The following is a 15,825-nucleotide window of genomic DNA, read 5'->3' as shown; positions in this document are numbered from 1 at the left end:
AAAGCGGGAGGGCCGACGGGAGTTGTGGGAGATATGTTAAAGGCAGCAGGAAGTTGGGGTGTGAAGAGAATGACAGAGATCTGTAATCTGGTGGTGAAAGAAGGCCGCATTCCAGTGGATTGGGAACCGAGTACCCTCGTCCCTCTATACAAGGGGAAAGGTGACCCTCTGGAGTGTGGCTCGTACCGAGCGATAAAGTTATTGGAGCATGGAATGAAGGTATTGGAAAGGGTGTTGGAGAGGAGGATAAGGAAGAAGGTCGCAAGAAACTCATTTTGCAAGAAATGTTCGTTTCCCATTAATCATACATTTTTAAAAATCCAATCTCACCCCTCCCCTCCAAACCTCCCCTCCAAATCTCCAAATCTTCCCCATCACCCATCCCTTTCAAATCTTCCCCCTTGCCCCTCCCCTCCAAATCTTCCCCATCACCCATCCCTTTCAGATCTCCCCCCTTGCCCCTTCCCTCCTAAACTCCCCCCACACCCCTCCCCTCTGAGACCCTCCCTCACTCCTCCCCTCCAAGACTCCCCTCTCACCCCTCCTCCTCAAAGCGTCCTCCCCGCTTCTTCCCCCTTCCAACTCTCACCTTCAGCTCCCTCAACCTGCTGCCTCACTCTTCCCCCTCCTCAAACAACACCTCACTGCGCCTCACCCAATCACCATCAAACCTTTTGTCCACCCCATACTTCCCTTTCTCCAAGCTGTTCTGAAATCTCTGACGCACCTTCAACAGCTCTCCCTACCTCTTCCTCCTCTTCCACATCATACCGTACCGCTCCCCCCCCCCCCTGTTCTGTATCCGATGCTCCCCCTTCCTCTTCTTTAACAGTATGGACCTCAAACATCCGGGGCCTTCGCTCAAACTTGACTGATCTCTCCATACAGGTTGCTTCTGACAAACCAGACGTGATCTGCTTAACAGAAACTTTCCTCCTTCATGATGTCTTTGATTCCTTGGTATCTCTCCCAGGTTACTCCCTCCTCCGGTATGATAGACCTGAGCCTCGTCCTGGAGGGGGGTTGCTATCTTTATAAAAAACTCTCTTCCTCACTCGCCCTGCACTGCCTCTCTCCACCTCACCCCCAGGAATACCTTTGGCTACGGCTTCCCCTTCGCTCCCACCTTTTGTTCATATGTGTGTTGTACCGTCCACCAAACAGTCATGACTCCATCTACATCTCGCTGTCTGATAACATGGACCAACTTCTATCTACCCATCCCAACTCTCTCTTCCTCATATGTGGTGATTTCAATTGTCACCATGCCAGTTGGCTGGGTGTGGGTACCTCTCTCACCAGCCATGGCTCTTCAGCAAAGGACTTCTGTGACTCACTGGGACTGACACAATCTGTCAATTTCCCGACCCGGATCTCAATCAATGGAGCATCTTCTCTTCTGGACTTGGTTATGACTAACTTCCCTGAAAATGTCTGCTGCTCTTCTTCTGCTCCAATCGGCTCATCTGATCATGTGCTTGTTAAAGTGGACATCTCTCTGACCATTCTCAGAGAGCCTCCTCAGCGTCGACGAGTCTGGCATTTCACTCAGGCCAACTGGCATGGTCTTCAAGCAGCCATCAATCATCTGGACTGGTCTCCCATCTCTACCGCCTCTGACATCAACTCATCCTGGGAATTCTTCCAAAGTAAACTGCTCTCTCTCATGCACAGATTTATCCCATCTCGTCTTCAGTTGTCATACCCTTCCTCCCGTCCATGGTACACGGAATCTTGTGGTGAGGCTATTGCCCAGAAACAACTTGCTTTCGTCTCCTGGAAAGCAAATCCAACGGAAGGAAATCTCATTTCCTTTCACAAAGCCCGAAACAAGTGTGTGTCCACCATCAGGAGAGCCAGGAAACAATATCTCTCCGTTCTCAGGACAGAACTCTCTTATCTGTCTCCCTCTTCCAAATCCTGGTGGCGTCTGGTCAAATCTGTTTCTGGTGTTTGTTCCCCCTCCATCCCCTCCCTCACCTCAAACGGCCACACGGCTGACTCCGCGCGTGAAAAAGCTGAATGCCTCAACTCTGTGTTTGCCTCTAAATCTTGTGTCCCAAACCCATCACTCTCTGTACCCACCGTACCCAGTCGTACCCAGCTGCTCCTGGACTCTGTGTCCTTTCCTCCTGACAAGGTGGAAAAGTTTCTGTCAACCCTCGACTCGGATTCTGCAACTGGACCTGACGGCATCAGCCCACGGGTCCTAAAATCCTGTTCTTCCGCTCTTTCACTCCCTCTCTCTGTTCTCTTCACCCTCTCTTTTGCTCAAGGTCATCTTCCATCTGCTTGGAAATCTGCCAACATCACCGCTTTGCACAAAAAAGGTGCAAAAACAGATCCCAGCAACTACAGACCAATCAGCCTTCTCCCAATTATCAGCAAAGTCATGGAATCCATCATTGCTTCAGATATGAAATCTTTCCTCTTCTCCAATGGCTTGATCTCTGATCATCAATTTGGTTTCAGACCTGGACACTCTACTCTGGACATGCTGCTTCTGCTTTCTCAACAATGGATGGAGGTCCTCAATGCCAAACAGGAAATTCGAGCTGTCTCCCTTGACATATCACGTGCCTTCGATACGGTCTGGCACCCCGCCCTGCTCACCAAACTCTCCTCTGTTGGTATCCATGGAAATCTCCACGCATGGCTGGCGGACTTCCTCTCTAGTCGTAGTCAACGTGTGGCGCTGAATGGGTTTCTCTCATCTCCTCTTCCTGTTCAGGCTGGAGTTCCCCAAGGCAGTGTTCTGGGCCCTGTGCGTTTTCTGGTCTTCATCAATGATCTCCCCGACTCTCTTGAAAATCCTCTCTATCTCTTTGCTGATGACTCTACTCTCTGTCGCTCCATTCTTCATCCCTCAGATCGACAGTCTGCAGCCTCCTCACTCTCTGCAGACCTGGACAAAATCACAGACTGGGCAAACAAGTGGAACATGTCTTTCAATCCTGACAAATCTCACACTCTTACAATGTCTCTCCGAAAAGACCGACTGGACAACCCTCCCATCTACTTTCTGAATAATCCTCTCCAAGAAGTTCTGTCACTCAAACTTTTGGGTCTCACTATCTGCCATGATCTTTCCTGGGAAAACCACATTTCAAATCTGGCCTCCAAAGCCAGTCGCCGACTGGGCATCCTCCGTCGTGCGAAGTCCTTCCTTGGCACACCTGAGCTCCTCACCACGTACAAGGCTTTCATCCGCAGCTCAATGGAATACTGCTCTCCCCTCTGGGCTGGCGCTCCTGCCTCACACCTAGCTCGTCTTCACGCTGTTGAAAGCAAAGCATTCAGAATCATTGGAATCTCCCGCGATGAAGCTAACTCCAAGGGCCTTTCACTCACTCACCGCAGGCAGGTTGGTGGTCTTTCCGTCTTCTACCGACTCCTCTCTGGCCTTGCCCCCCCAGCTCTCTCTGGGCTCTGTCCCGCAAATATTCCTACAGGTCGCACAAGATCTGCCTGCAACCCTCTTATGGTTAAACTGCCAAAATCAAGACTGTCTGCTCACCTTCACTCCTTCATTCCTCTTTTCTCCCGCCTCTGGAACAAACTCCCTCACTCTCTTCAATCCCACTCCACCCTCCAGGTCTTTAAAACAGCTGTTCACCACCATCTCTTATCTTCTTATCTTATCTTCCCCCATCCAAAACCTTGATCTTTTCTATCCCCGATAATTTCACCCCAATTCCACTTTTTGAAATACCAACTTCTGACCTGGAAGTCCTTGGTGTCCTTGTGTTTTATACTTCTCCCACCCCCCACCCCCCACCCCTTCCCACGCCTCCTCCCCCCGAGCCCTCTCCCTCCCACACATCTCCCTGCTCTCAAATGTTGTGTGGTCTCAAGTGTTTGTGTGCTTCCCATTCTCTTGTCTTCCGCTCCCTCTTTTTATATATTTTGTTTGTCTGGTTGATTTGTTTGTGAAGTAAATGTCATGGGGGGTTCTGGAATGTCAGCTCTTTCACGAGCCTCGATTCAGTATACAAAAAAAAAAGAAAAAAAGGAAAAAAAAAAAAAAAGAAGAAAAAAAATAAAAAAGGTGAAGATTGACGAAATGCAGTTTGGGTTTATGCCAGGAAGAGGAACGACAGACGTGCTCTTTATTGTGAGGCAGTTGCAGGAGAAGTACATGGAGAAGAGGAAGAAGTTGTTTCTTGGGTTTGTTGATCTGGAGAAAGCATTCGATAGGGTTCCACGCGAAGTATTGACATGGGCATTGAGGAAGTTAGAAGTGGGGGAATGGTTGATCAGAGTAGTGATGGCAATGTACAAAAGAGCGCGCACAGCTGTAAGGACGAAGGATGGGAACAGTGGTGAGTTTGAGGTGAAGGTGGGAGTGCATCAGGGGTCGGTACTAAGTCCACTACTATTTGTAGCTGTGATGGAGGTGCTGGCTCAGAACGTAAAGAAGGGTTTACCGTGGGAGTTGTTGTATGCAGATGATCTGGTGTTGATTGCGGAAAGTATGGATGGACTGAAGGAAAAGATGAACAAGTGGAAGGAATGTATGGAGACAAAAGGTCTGAAGGTGAATATAGGAAAGACGAAGGAGATGCAAGTGGTAAAGCATGTGGTGAGGTGGAAAGAACTGGGAAGTGGCCATGTGCTGTGTGCAGGAAGGGTGTCAGAGTGAACTCCATTCAATGTACAATGTGCGCTGAGTGGGTTCATCAAAAATGCAGTGGTCTGAGAGGGTCATTAACCAGTGTGGCAGCTACATTCAAATGTAAGGTGTGCACAGAGGGAGCTGCAGATGGAGGAAATGTTGAGTTGGATCTTGGAGACGGCGTGAAGCTGGAAGGTGTGAAAACATTTTGCTACCTCGGAGACATGCTGAATGGAGAAGGTGGATCAGACTCGGCAACGGTTGCTCGAGCGAGATGTGCATGGAAGAAGTTTCGGGAACTGAGTGGCGTGCTGATGAGGAGGGGAGTGTCGTTGAAGCTGAAGGGAAAGGTGTATGCTGCATGTGTGAGAAGTGTTATGATTTATGGGAGCGAGACATGGGTCATGAACGTAGAGCAGCAACGAAGCTGGAAAGGGTGGAAATGCGAATGGTTCGGTGGATGTGCGGAGTATCGTTGAGAGAGAGGAAGACAAATGATGAATTGCGAAAGATGATGGGAATGGAGCCTGTGATTGATGCTGTGAAGAGGAACAGGTTGAGATAGTTTGGTCATGTGTTGAGGAAGGATGAAAGTGACTGGTCGAGAAGAGTGATGGAAATGAATGTCGAAGGAAGTAGAGGACGGGGAAGACCGAGAAAGACTTGGCTAAAGATGGTGGAAGAAGAAATGCGGGCAAGGAGGTTAACAAAGAGAGATGCAGAAAATAGGGCAAAATGGAGAAGATTGTCATGGGGACTGCAAGGCTAACCCCCGGTCTCGCAGGAAAAATGGCCTTAAAATGCATGTTGCTTGTTGTTGTACTCCAAAAATTTGGATTTGAGATAAAAAGATGAACATTAGGGGAGAGTTCAGAATGTCAGCTTTTATTTATTGGAATTTATATGCATACATGTTTTACCCTTGTAGAACTATAGCACTTTTCATGTTCGGTTCCTCCATTTTAGGTAAGCATAAGTCTGGGATAGTTTAGGTAAACACAAGTATAGGTAACCATAAGTATTTGCCTGACCCTTTTGTCTTGCAGACTGACGAAGACTTTTTGAGCAAAATCTACGGTGCATACTTGCAGGTGTTTGTGCGTTCCTCTGGAGGACTGCAGCTGTGATTGTGTCCGTGACTCAGATTATTATATTGTATTTGTTTTAGCTTTTAGAAAGTGGAAAGAACAAAGTTGGTACGTTTCCAAAACTCCGAGGAAAGCAGGCTAGTGGATTTCAGGTTTTATCTAGTTTGATGCAGTGTGTGCAGTACTTTCTTACAACACTGACCTTGAACCTTTTACACAATCTTTGTGACTGCACATGCAAAATTGTCCATTTGAAAATAACTTTAAATGGATGTTTTATGCATTCGAGTTAGATGCACAAAGGTAAAATCCTAGCTTGCACTCTTTTCCAACGTGTGAACACGTGCATTTACAATGAGTCCTTCATCAGCTCTTTGTTTTCCTTACGCAGCAGTCGAGTGAGAGATCCAGAATGGCATTCCTTGTATATCACTTCCTGCACAGTGAGTGAGTGAGTTGTGACAATGAGAGTTATTTCGCTGTCTGCACAGATAAGAATGTAATTTAGTTCCGTCGCTGTGAGAGAAACAACGTTGAATCTCTTAACATCTCTTTGCAAGCTCTATCGAATGTTCACAGATGAGATCGCATTTCAAAATGGAAAGATGACCCGTGCTGGCTTGGATGACCGTTTTGCAGCTGTGCTGCTCTTCTTTATCAGCTTGTCTGCATGTCTCACTTTTACAATCTCCACGTAAACTGGCTTTGTCTGCTGCACTGACTAATCGGCTTGCTGCGTGTTTGTATAAATATCAATACCCGATCTCTACCTCATGATTGTCCTGAAGGTCACTCTGAGATGTTGTATCTTTTATGTTGTAAAAGAAAGTTTGTACAATTGTTTTTTATTGTCTCGTTTGTGCAGTGTATGAAATTTTACACCATGAAATTTTAGAATGCCAATTTAAGCACTCGGTCATTGCAGTATAACTGTATAATGTAGCAGGTCATAATCAAGCTTGTTTGTCGAGTTAAAGCTGGCGGGTTTCGTTTTGCTTCATCATTTCAAGGCACTGCAGATAGATGTTGCAACACAACCTTCAGGAAATGCGCATGTCGGGTGGCCTACAAAATGATAACATTTACAATTGCGATTGAAAAGTTGGTCTAAAAAAAAAAAAAAAACACCTTTAGCGGCCATTTTTCCCCGCAAAGCGGGGGTTGGCCTTTTTCGGGAACCGTGGTTGTTGTTGTTTTTTTGGTCCCCTTTTTGAAGCAATGTTTTACGGCCGGATGCCCTTCCTGACGCCAACCCTTTTTGCCGCCTTTAACAACAAACAGGGAATTACCAGTGAACTGGTCTACAAAGCAATAATGTATTAACTAGAACAGCACTCGGTAGAGCACATACTTCATTTGTTTTGTATCCCACTGAGACCAGATCTGCATCCTGACCTGAACCAAAATCAAATTGGATTGTTCTTGTCACCTACCCAACTCATCCACAAAGTATTGTCATCATCCTTTCAAGTCCTGAGAAATCTCACACTCTCACTATCTCTCTCTGACAGGACCTTCTGACAAACCCTCCCATCTACTTTCTTAACAATCCTCTTGAGGAAGTTGTCATTCAAACTCCTAGGTCTCATTATCAGCAATGATATTTCTTGGGCAAGCCACATTTCAAAGTTGGCCTCCATAGCCAGTCTCTGACTGAGCATCCTCTGTCGTACAAAGTCCTTCCTTGGCACACCTGAACTCTTATCCACATAAAAGGTCTTCAACTGCAGCTTGATGGAGTACTGCTCTCCCCTCTAGGCTGGCGCCCCTGCCCCACACCTTTCTAAGCTTGACGCCGTGGAATTGATTGCCTTCAAGATCATTGGAATCTCCCGTGCTGAAGCTGAGTCTATGGGTGTATCACTTTCCGATCGCAAACATGAAGGTGGTCTCTGTCTTAAACAGCCTCCTTTCTGGTATTGCACCCTTTGCTCTTTCCATGCTATGCCCCTCCCTCCCGCCCCCTCCCCCCTCAGGTTCCTGCAGGGCACACATGGTCCACCATCAACCCACCCCCTTTTGGCGAAATTACTTAAATCCAGGATCACTGCTCACCTTCACGCATTTGTTCCTCTTTTTCCTGCCTGTAGAACCAACTTCCACATTCTCTCCAATCACATTGTTCTCTCCAGGTCGTCAAGACAGCTGTTCTCCACCATCTCAGATCGTCCCAATCCAAAACCATGATCTTTTCTACCGTCCTCGGCAACGCATCGACCTCCCCCTCCTCCACCCCCCACCCCCCCCCCCCCCTCTCCATCCACCTACCATCCAAGCCCCACTCCTTCCTTGTCTCAAGTTTTTCTCTCCTGGGGTTGTCCCTCAGTATCCATCTTATCTACTCCATGCGTCATTCCATGGCCCCCATTCTTCCATACACCCATTGTTTGTCCAAGTCACCCCTTTCAACTCCGCTGTTGGTGTCTCTCAACCTCTTCCCCCCCCATTCCTCCCCTCCTGCCCTCGTCTCTGCTGTCCCTTTCGTCCTGATCCGTCTATTTTACAAACTCTTCCACAAGCCTTGACTCTATCAAAATATAAAAATGTCATGTTTGGCACATCTCTCAAGGGTGAAGAATCGCTTAAAAAGAATTCTCAGATCAGGATTTTCACCAAAATCAAATGGATTTGTCCTTGTCACTCATCCAACCTGTCCACCGCATTTCGTCTGAATCGGTCCATAACGTTTTGAGATATCCTGCTCACAGACCGACACACAAATGGATAGATCAGGGTGAAAACATAACATCCATCAAGAGCAATGATTCATTCCTCAAAAAATTATTGAGAAGGTGAAAGGCCTATTCTCACAATACAGGGAGTTGAACTCTCGGCCCTGATTGCGCAAATGCGCTTAAAAGTTGTCTTGGTGCATTGCAATATTCCAGGCCATATTGATTACCTCTGCCACCAAAGGTGGATGGAGGTTATGTTTTCACCCCTCTCTGTTTGTTTGTTTGGTGGTCTGTTTGTGAACAGGATAATCCAAAAAGTTGTGGACGGATTCGGACGTAATTTGCTGAAGAGGTTGGGTATGTGACAAGGACGAAATGATTAGACTTTGGTGAAGATCCAGATCTGGGTCTGAGAATTTAAAAAAGTGATTCTTCACATTTACAGATAGGGCAAAAATCTATATATAGCATGGTCTCAGAAAGTTGTGGATGGATTCGGACGAAACTTGGTGGACAGGTTGGGTGTGTAATGAGGACAAATTGATTAGATTTTGGTTCAAATCTGGATCCGAGAGTTTTTTAAACCTTTAAGTAATTCTTCACCATTGAGTGCTTGGGCCTAAAACGATTTATAGCACAATATTTCAAAAAGTTGTGGATTACTTATGACACGACTAGATGGACGAGTTTGTTAAGTGACAAGAACCAGCGATTGAATTTCGGTTCAGGTCCGGATCCAGATCCGGCCTATCGGTAGGTTACAAAACGTAAACCGTTCAGCCTGGCAGAGGTATGCTCTCTACCGAGTGCCATTCTAGTTGTCCCTTCGATGATCATGGGAATGTTTGTCATAATGCACATAACCGTAAGCTACGTCCAAAAAAGCATTCGATTTTTTTTCTTAAAGATTATCTTGGTCTACGATGTGATGTCCAGTGCAAATATTCGCTGATACCAACCAGAAATTAAAATAAAACAGTTTGTGGGCCACCTTATATCTTTTCCTGTTTTCTCAAATTCCCTTCCTCTATTTTCCAGGTTGAAATGGAGTTTAGTTTTAAAACCATTTGGCAATATGTTAGGTGAGTAAAGTCATTTGACTAGATGCAGAGAATTTGCACTATTTTGTGTGCTTTTAGGGTTGCTCACTTAAGCTTTAAAAAAAATTCCTGGATATTTGTATTTTAAGTGATAGTTAAAACCAGTGTTAATATTTTGCTTTTGACCTCTCGTGTTATTTGCAATTCTCAGACTTATTTTTCAGCATTCAGATGTAAAACGTTTGGAATTGAGGCAGATGAACAGGTGTGGGAATCTAAGAACGCAGGCAGTCTGGGGCTGGTCTCGAGTGAAGAGAGGGTGGGACGAGCTAGTCTCGGTGCAAGGCAATGTAAAACTGAGAACCCATCAATACACCTTAATTTGGCAAGAAACAGACTTTGGGACTCTGCTTCCTGCTGAGATATACAAGATGGATAGCAATTGCACCTGTGAAGACTCGTACTGCATGAAGGCCCACGAATACTGATCCATACCCATATTCCATTGTGTTGCAGGCCTTTAATATTTTAATGAGCTCTGAACAGTTCAGAATGGGCTTTGCTGTGCAGAGAATAGTGAGGTGTCTGCCTCATTATTCTCTGCAGAGAGGTCATTGAGAAGTCATTTTGGCAATGCCAAGAATGGTTGACATATTGTGAGGCCAAGGAGCTCCAGGGCTTGGCTCGAGAATTTGACTGAGGGATTTGAAAGCCATTTCTTTTGGAGGGACAGTGAGAAAATGGCATTTTCCTGCATTGAAAGTTATGTTACTGGTAGACCAATGGCCTATTTTTTCTATTTTGCAGAAATTTATGCTGCAGCAGCCTGCCTTTCAAAATGGTGGTGTACTGTTCTGCACTGAGTGGGGTCATCTGCAAACTTTGGCCGACTAATCCAAGGCAGCAGATGCAGACCAAGAATACGGTCTTTCCTAAAATGTTGACTTGTGGGCAATACCCTCAAGAGATCTTGAAATAGAATGCAGAGAAGAACAGCCCATTGTTTCTGATCATGGAGAAAATTTGATAACCATTCAAGGAGGAGGACCTGAATGCCATCAGCAAACAACCTGGATAGTAAGGAAGCTCAAGGGATGTCTCTGGTCTTTCATTTGAGATATAGTGCATGAAGCAACATTCCCATGATAGAATAGTTTGGAGGAAGTTGAACTAATGATCAGGTAAGTTGAACTTTACTAAAGTCCTGTGGCGATGTGGGAGTGGCAGGCTGATGCAAAGCAAAGAGGATGCTGCTGGAAATATTCGGTCGCAACTTTACCGCTCAGGTATAGTGGTGGCTCTACCGTTGATTGGGAGCAACAGCAGAGTTTGTACCCCTGCTTGAGTGATAAAGGCAACCCTTTTCAGGGACAGCACTGCTCCCTCCAATTGGAGAAGAGGACACAAAGGTTCCCTAAACAAAGTTTGCTCCACCTGACTTGTCATGTCAGCAAATTGCAGCAGACGTATCTGCTCACGTGGTGAACATTATCGTAGGAAAATTACACTATTTTGCTCCCTCGAACTTTACACCATTGTAATATAATGAATGACTTCAATATTGAATTTCGCACAGTAATTATAGAGCATGATCTCATTTTGAGGAGAAAGGTGCCCTTACACATTTTACCAGATTGGCAAAAGGGAAGACTAGAATCGCCAAGTCAGTGTTGCCTTTCCTCTGAAGATTAGGTTTGTTAGCCTCTGAGACGTACTTCCAACTGGTATTATTAAGCGACTCCAACCAACGTTTGTCAGATGTTCAACATATTAGTCATCAGCACGTATACTCCCACTGTGTCATATTCCGATGAGCTTAAAGACAAATTTTGTGAATATATTCGAGTTGCCATCCAAATGACACCATAAAATGAAGAGCTCATTCTACTTGGAGATTTTAACGCTCATGTCTCGTGTGATTTTGTCAGTCTGGAATAAGGTCATTGGTCACCATGGTACAGGTAAAGAGAACTCAAACGGATCACTTCTCAACCTTTTTAGAAAATGAACTTGTGATTACAAATATATTTTCCTAACAAGTACATCAATACAAGAGCACCTAGAGGCACACTCATTCTAAAACATTGGCATTTGATTGACTTTATAGTTATTGAGCAATGGGACTAGAATTATGTGAAACACACTCGAGTCATGAGGAGAAACGAATGCTGATCTGACCACAAGTTGGTCCAAAGGAAGATATATTCCACTTTAAGCCGCACAGTAATGGAAGACAAATGAAGCCGATTCAGAAGTTGAATATTGAAAGACTTAAATGTCACTGTTTGCAGAATAAGCTCTGAAAATATTTTGATTCCATCATTGAACCCCATGAACTTTTCAAACATGGTGGTGTTAACGTTGTTCAAAAATTTACCAGGTTCTTCAAAAAGATTTGGGAACTAGAAGCTGTACCTGAGGCGTTGAAGGATGCAAAATTAATCCACCTCTACAAATGAAAGGGAGACTTGTTAATGTTGTGACAGCCACCACGGACTCTCATTGCTTGCAATTGCTGGAAAGATATCTACCTCTGCCACCAAAGGTGGATGGAGATTATGTTTTCACCCCTGTCTGTCTGTCTGTTTGTGAACAAGATATCTCAAAAAAATTGTGGACGGATTCAGACGAAATTTGGCAGAGATGTGGCAAGGACGAAATTATTACCCTCGCCAGAGGAGAGGGTATTGCATTTGATTCCGTTTATTTGTCTGTCTGTTTGTTTGTTTGTCTGTTTGTCCGCACAGAATAAATATGATTTTCTCTGCAACCGTTGGTCCGATTGACAGGAAATTTTCGCGATAGGTACAACTCCACCTGTAGAATTTTTATTGATAATTATGACGTCATAGGTCATGTGGTTCGGCCGCCATCTTGGAAAAACCGAAAACGTTGCACCAGAAAAAATTGAGACATGGTTCATTGTGAAGAACCCTCCATGTGGAATAACATATGTTAATGATGATCTCAAATTCCCTGTTTGTCGTTAAAGGCGGCAAAAAGGGTTGGCGTCAGGAAGGGCATCCGGCCGTAAAACATTGCTTCAAAAAGGGGACCAAAAAACAACAACAACCACGGTTCCCGAAAAAGGCCAACCCCCGCTTTGCGGGGAAAAATGGCCTCTAAAGGTGGTTATATTTTTTATAATGATGATCTCATAGCCTGGTGTCGGCTTCGCGGCTAGGGTGCCAGCTTAGGATCCTAGGATCCTGGGTTCGAATCCCGGTCGATCGCTGAATTAACGCCAGGGGGTTGACTCAGCCTGTCATCCTTCCGAGGTCGGCAAATTGAGTACCAGTTCACTGGTAATTCCCTGCTTGTCGTAAAAGGCGACAAAAAGGGTTGGCGGCAGGAAGGGCATCCGGCCGTAAAACATTGCTTCAAAAAGGGGACCAAAAAAACAACAACAACCACGGTCCCCGAAAAAGGCCAACCCCCGCTTTGCGGGGAAAAATGGCCTCTAAAGGTGGTTTTTTTTTTTTTTAATGATGATCTCATAGTTGCCTCCATTATGATGTCATAATTCAACAAGTACAAAAAACGTCATCTGATCAAGATGAAATTTATTGAGCATGATCTAAGAATAAATTGGTGGAGAAAAAAAATAATGATGTCATCGGTCACGTGGTTCGGCCGCCATATTTGTTTTAACACAAAAGCCTTAAAAACCACTGAAAATACATCCTGGCGTGGGTTTGCAATCTCTGATTGCTCTTTTTCTTGTTAGATTTTGGTGACGATCCGGATTCGTATACGGCTCCTAGAATTTTTACCTTCTTTTTGGGAAGTGATTCTTCACCATTGGGAGATCAGGCCAAAAACGATACATAGCAGGATATCTCAAAAAGTTATGGATAGGTTTGGACGAAACTTGTTGGACAGGTTGTGTGTGTGTGACAAGGAAGAATCGATTCAATTTTGGTGAAGAATGTTTCTACATTATATAAATTCTGTATTGTGATTTTCTGGTCTACTCTGAGATACAAAACGTAAACTGTTCACCATGCGGAGGTATGCTCTCTACTGAGTGCTGTTCTAGTTGCTCATGTTATACTTGACCAGCCTACTAACTGCATTTCTCACTCTAATACACCAGAAAGTCAGTGTCAATTTTGTAGTGAGCACACATTTGTATGGTTGCCTATCTTGGACATCCTACCACTGTCACATAAGGCAACTGGAGGAATTCCATTTGCATTGTCTGAGAAAGATTGCTGGAATCACATGGATGGATAATACCCATGAGTCCTGTCACTGAAGTCCTTGTGGGATTACTGGCATAAAGTTTGATCTAACGCAAGCACGACTCGACTGGTCAGTTAATCTTGTGCACATGGATGACAGCAGAATACCGAAAGTACATTGCTGTAGCCAAATAAAGAAGACGCACCGTTCACATAGAGGGCAAAGGAAGCTGTACAAAGACTTTCTTAAAACGACCCTCATATCAGCTTGCAACATTTCCACCACCAACCACCTGCGAGGAAGATGCTGTAGAAAGAACATTTTGGCGAAACATTTATTAAGATTTTCTTTGTTCATTTGAAAAGAAAAGAAATGTAATCAAGAAGTGAAAAAGGTTAAAAACAGAAAAAGCAGCCTTTCACACACAAGGAGATTGCTTCACTTGTAATGTTTCTCCCACATTGGACTTCAGAGATACAAATGTACCAACGAGAGGCGAGATCCATCATCGTCGTCGACGGCTCGCTGCAACAGAGAATTGGAGCAGAGACTATGCCTGAAGCGATCAGAAGCCAAGGAGAAAAACGAATTCTTCCCAATAAAACTACCAAGGAGACAAATGAACACTTTCTGTAAAGACTGTCAATGAGATGAAAATAGAAGAGGAAGAGCAGGACGTGCTGGAGGGGAAGTTTTACATTATGAAGTCCAACAAAGAGTGAGTGTTATTTGTAGGGATGCGTTAGTAAAGAGACAGATTGAGTCAGGACAGCTGTTTTGAAAAGGGCATCGACTACAATATACAATCGACTGAGGTTTGAGGACCGACTCCTAGTCAACCACCTGAGTTATTCGTGGCAATTAGAGTCTGCAGAGAATCCATATTTGGAGAAAGTGTTATATGGAGTTATGGGAGTTGGGGGGGGGGGGGGGGGTGTGGTAGAGCCAACACAGATAATGTCAGGCAATTGAGATATAACTTACTCAGAGAGATTTTAGATCTGTTTTTGAAGCCTCCAATGTTGGAGCAACAGTAAGGAAGTTGAAATGGTGAGGAAGGGAGACTGGGGGAAAGGGTGTGAATGGATGATGGGGGGCAGGGAATGAACAAGGGGAGACAGACAGGGTCTGGGGAGCTTAGGGGAGGGTGGGGGTTAAAATGACACACAGTTGTTGATAAATTGTATCAAGTTTAACTTCCTATTGTTTGAGCATTTTATTTAGCAAGCAATATGTTATACCCTAATTTTGTTTTTATTACACCAATAAGCCATGCATTTGAGGATTTTTAATTCTCAAGTCAGATGAAATCGCGCGATGGGAATGTTATCCCAAAAATCCCATGAAAAATCAATTCTGGATAGTTTTCTTTTCCAAATCGCAGTTTCGTTATCATGCAGCTTGTGCAACTATGGATTTTGAACACAAGCGATGTCGACTCTGTATTCGTGGTCATCGTAGGTTTTTGAGTTGTTACAAGTTTTGAGTTTAGTTTGGTGAACTTTCAGGCCATCTCCAGGTACAGAGTGCAGAATTTGATCTTTTAAGGAAATTGGAAACCTCAGCAGTTTTTGGTTGTTTTCTTTTAACAACGTTATGTGTAAAGTGTTTTTATTTGTGCTCGAGAGTATCGGAATGCGATTGCAGATGATTCTATCCGGGAGATGACATGACATATACATTATCAATGTATGGAACAGATGTATCGAACTCTGTTGAACTGTGATGTGTTCTTGTGAAACGCCACGGCTTTTTTTATTGTTGGTGAATTTGGATGATTGGGTTTTAATATCACTTGTGGCTGAAGGCTTGGCAGTGCATCGACGTGCCAGTGCAATTTCGATTATAATGTGAAATGTATAGCATTGTACTTTTACTGCATTGCATTAAACCTCCTGGTTTGTACACGTTTTTCCATCTTTGTCTTTTCATTTTAACCGACCCTGTTTTTGCATGCTGTTACTTGGAGCTCGGTCGTCCTGGGTGAATGCCAAAACAAGGGTGTCTGAAATGTAAAAGCCTTTTTATGGAAAAACTATCCCGATGCGTGTTCATATTGCAAACCCTGGCTTTGTGTTTGAAATCGATTCAGTATACTCGTATCGTTCATATTGCAAGCCTCGATTCAGTATAAAAAAAAAAAAAAAAAAATCATTTAAACCCTCTTCTTCTTCTTCTTCATCTGCAGCACGAGGCTGCGGGGTAGCATCATTGATAGAGGG

The 15,825-nt window shown here is 44.4% G+C and overlaps 1 protein-coding gene across 4 annotated transcripts in view; it reads left to right on the top strand.

The window, feature by feature from the left end:
- Positions 1–15,508, top strand: part of LOC137437582 (mRNA-decapping enzyme 1B) — a 226,631-nt gene extending 211,123 nt beyond the window's left edge. For all 4 annotated transcript variants that reach the window (XM_078766066.1, XM_068132031.2, XM_068132032.2 and 1 more), the window contains one exon: positions 5,662–15,508. In XM_078766066.1, coding sequence (XP_078622192.1) covers positions 5,662–5,742 — 81 coding nt within the window. In that variant the 3' untranslated portion in view covers positions 5,743–15,508. The remainder of the gene's footprint in view (positions 1–5,661) is intronic.
- Positions 15,509–15,825: the final 317 nt, after the last annotated feature.

This window comes from Myxine glutinosa, chromosome 12 (assembly GCF_964187855.1).
Source record: "Myxine glutinosa chromosome 12, kmMyxGlut1.1, whole genome shotgun sequence".
In the NCBI taxonomy this organism is placed as follows: Eukaryota; Metazoa; Chordata; class Myxini; order Myxiniformes; family Myxinidae; genus Myxine; species Myxine glutinosa.
This window is presented reverse-complemented; position numbering and strand designations above follow the sequence as displayed.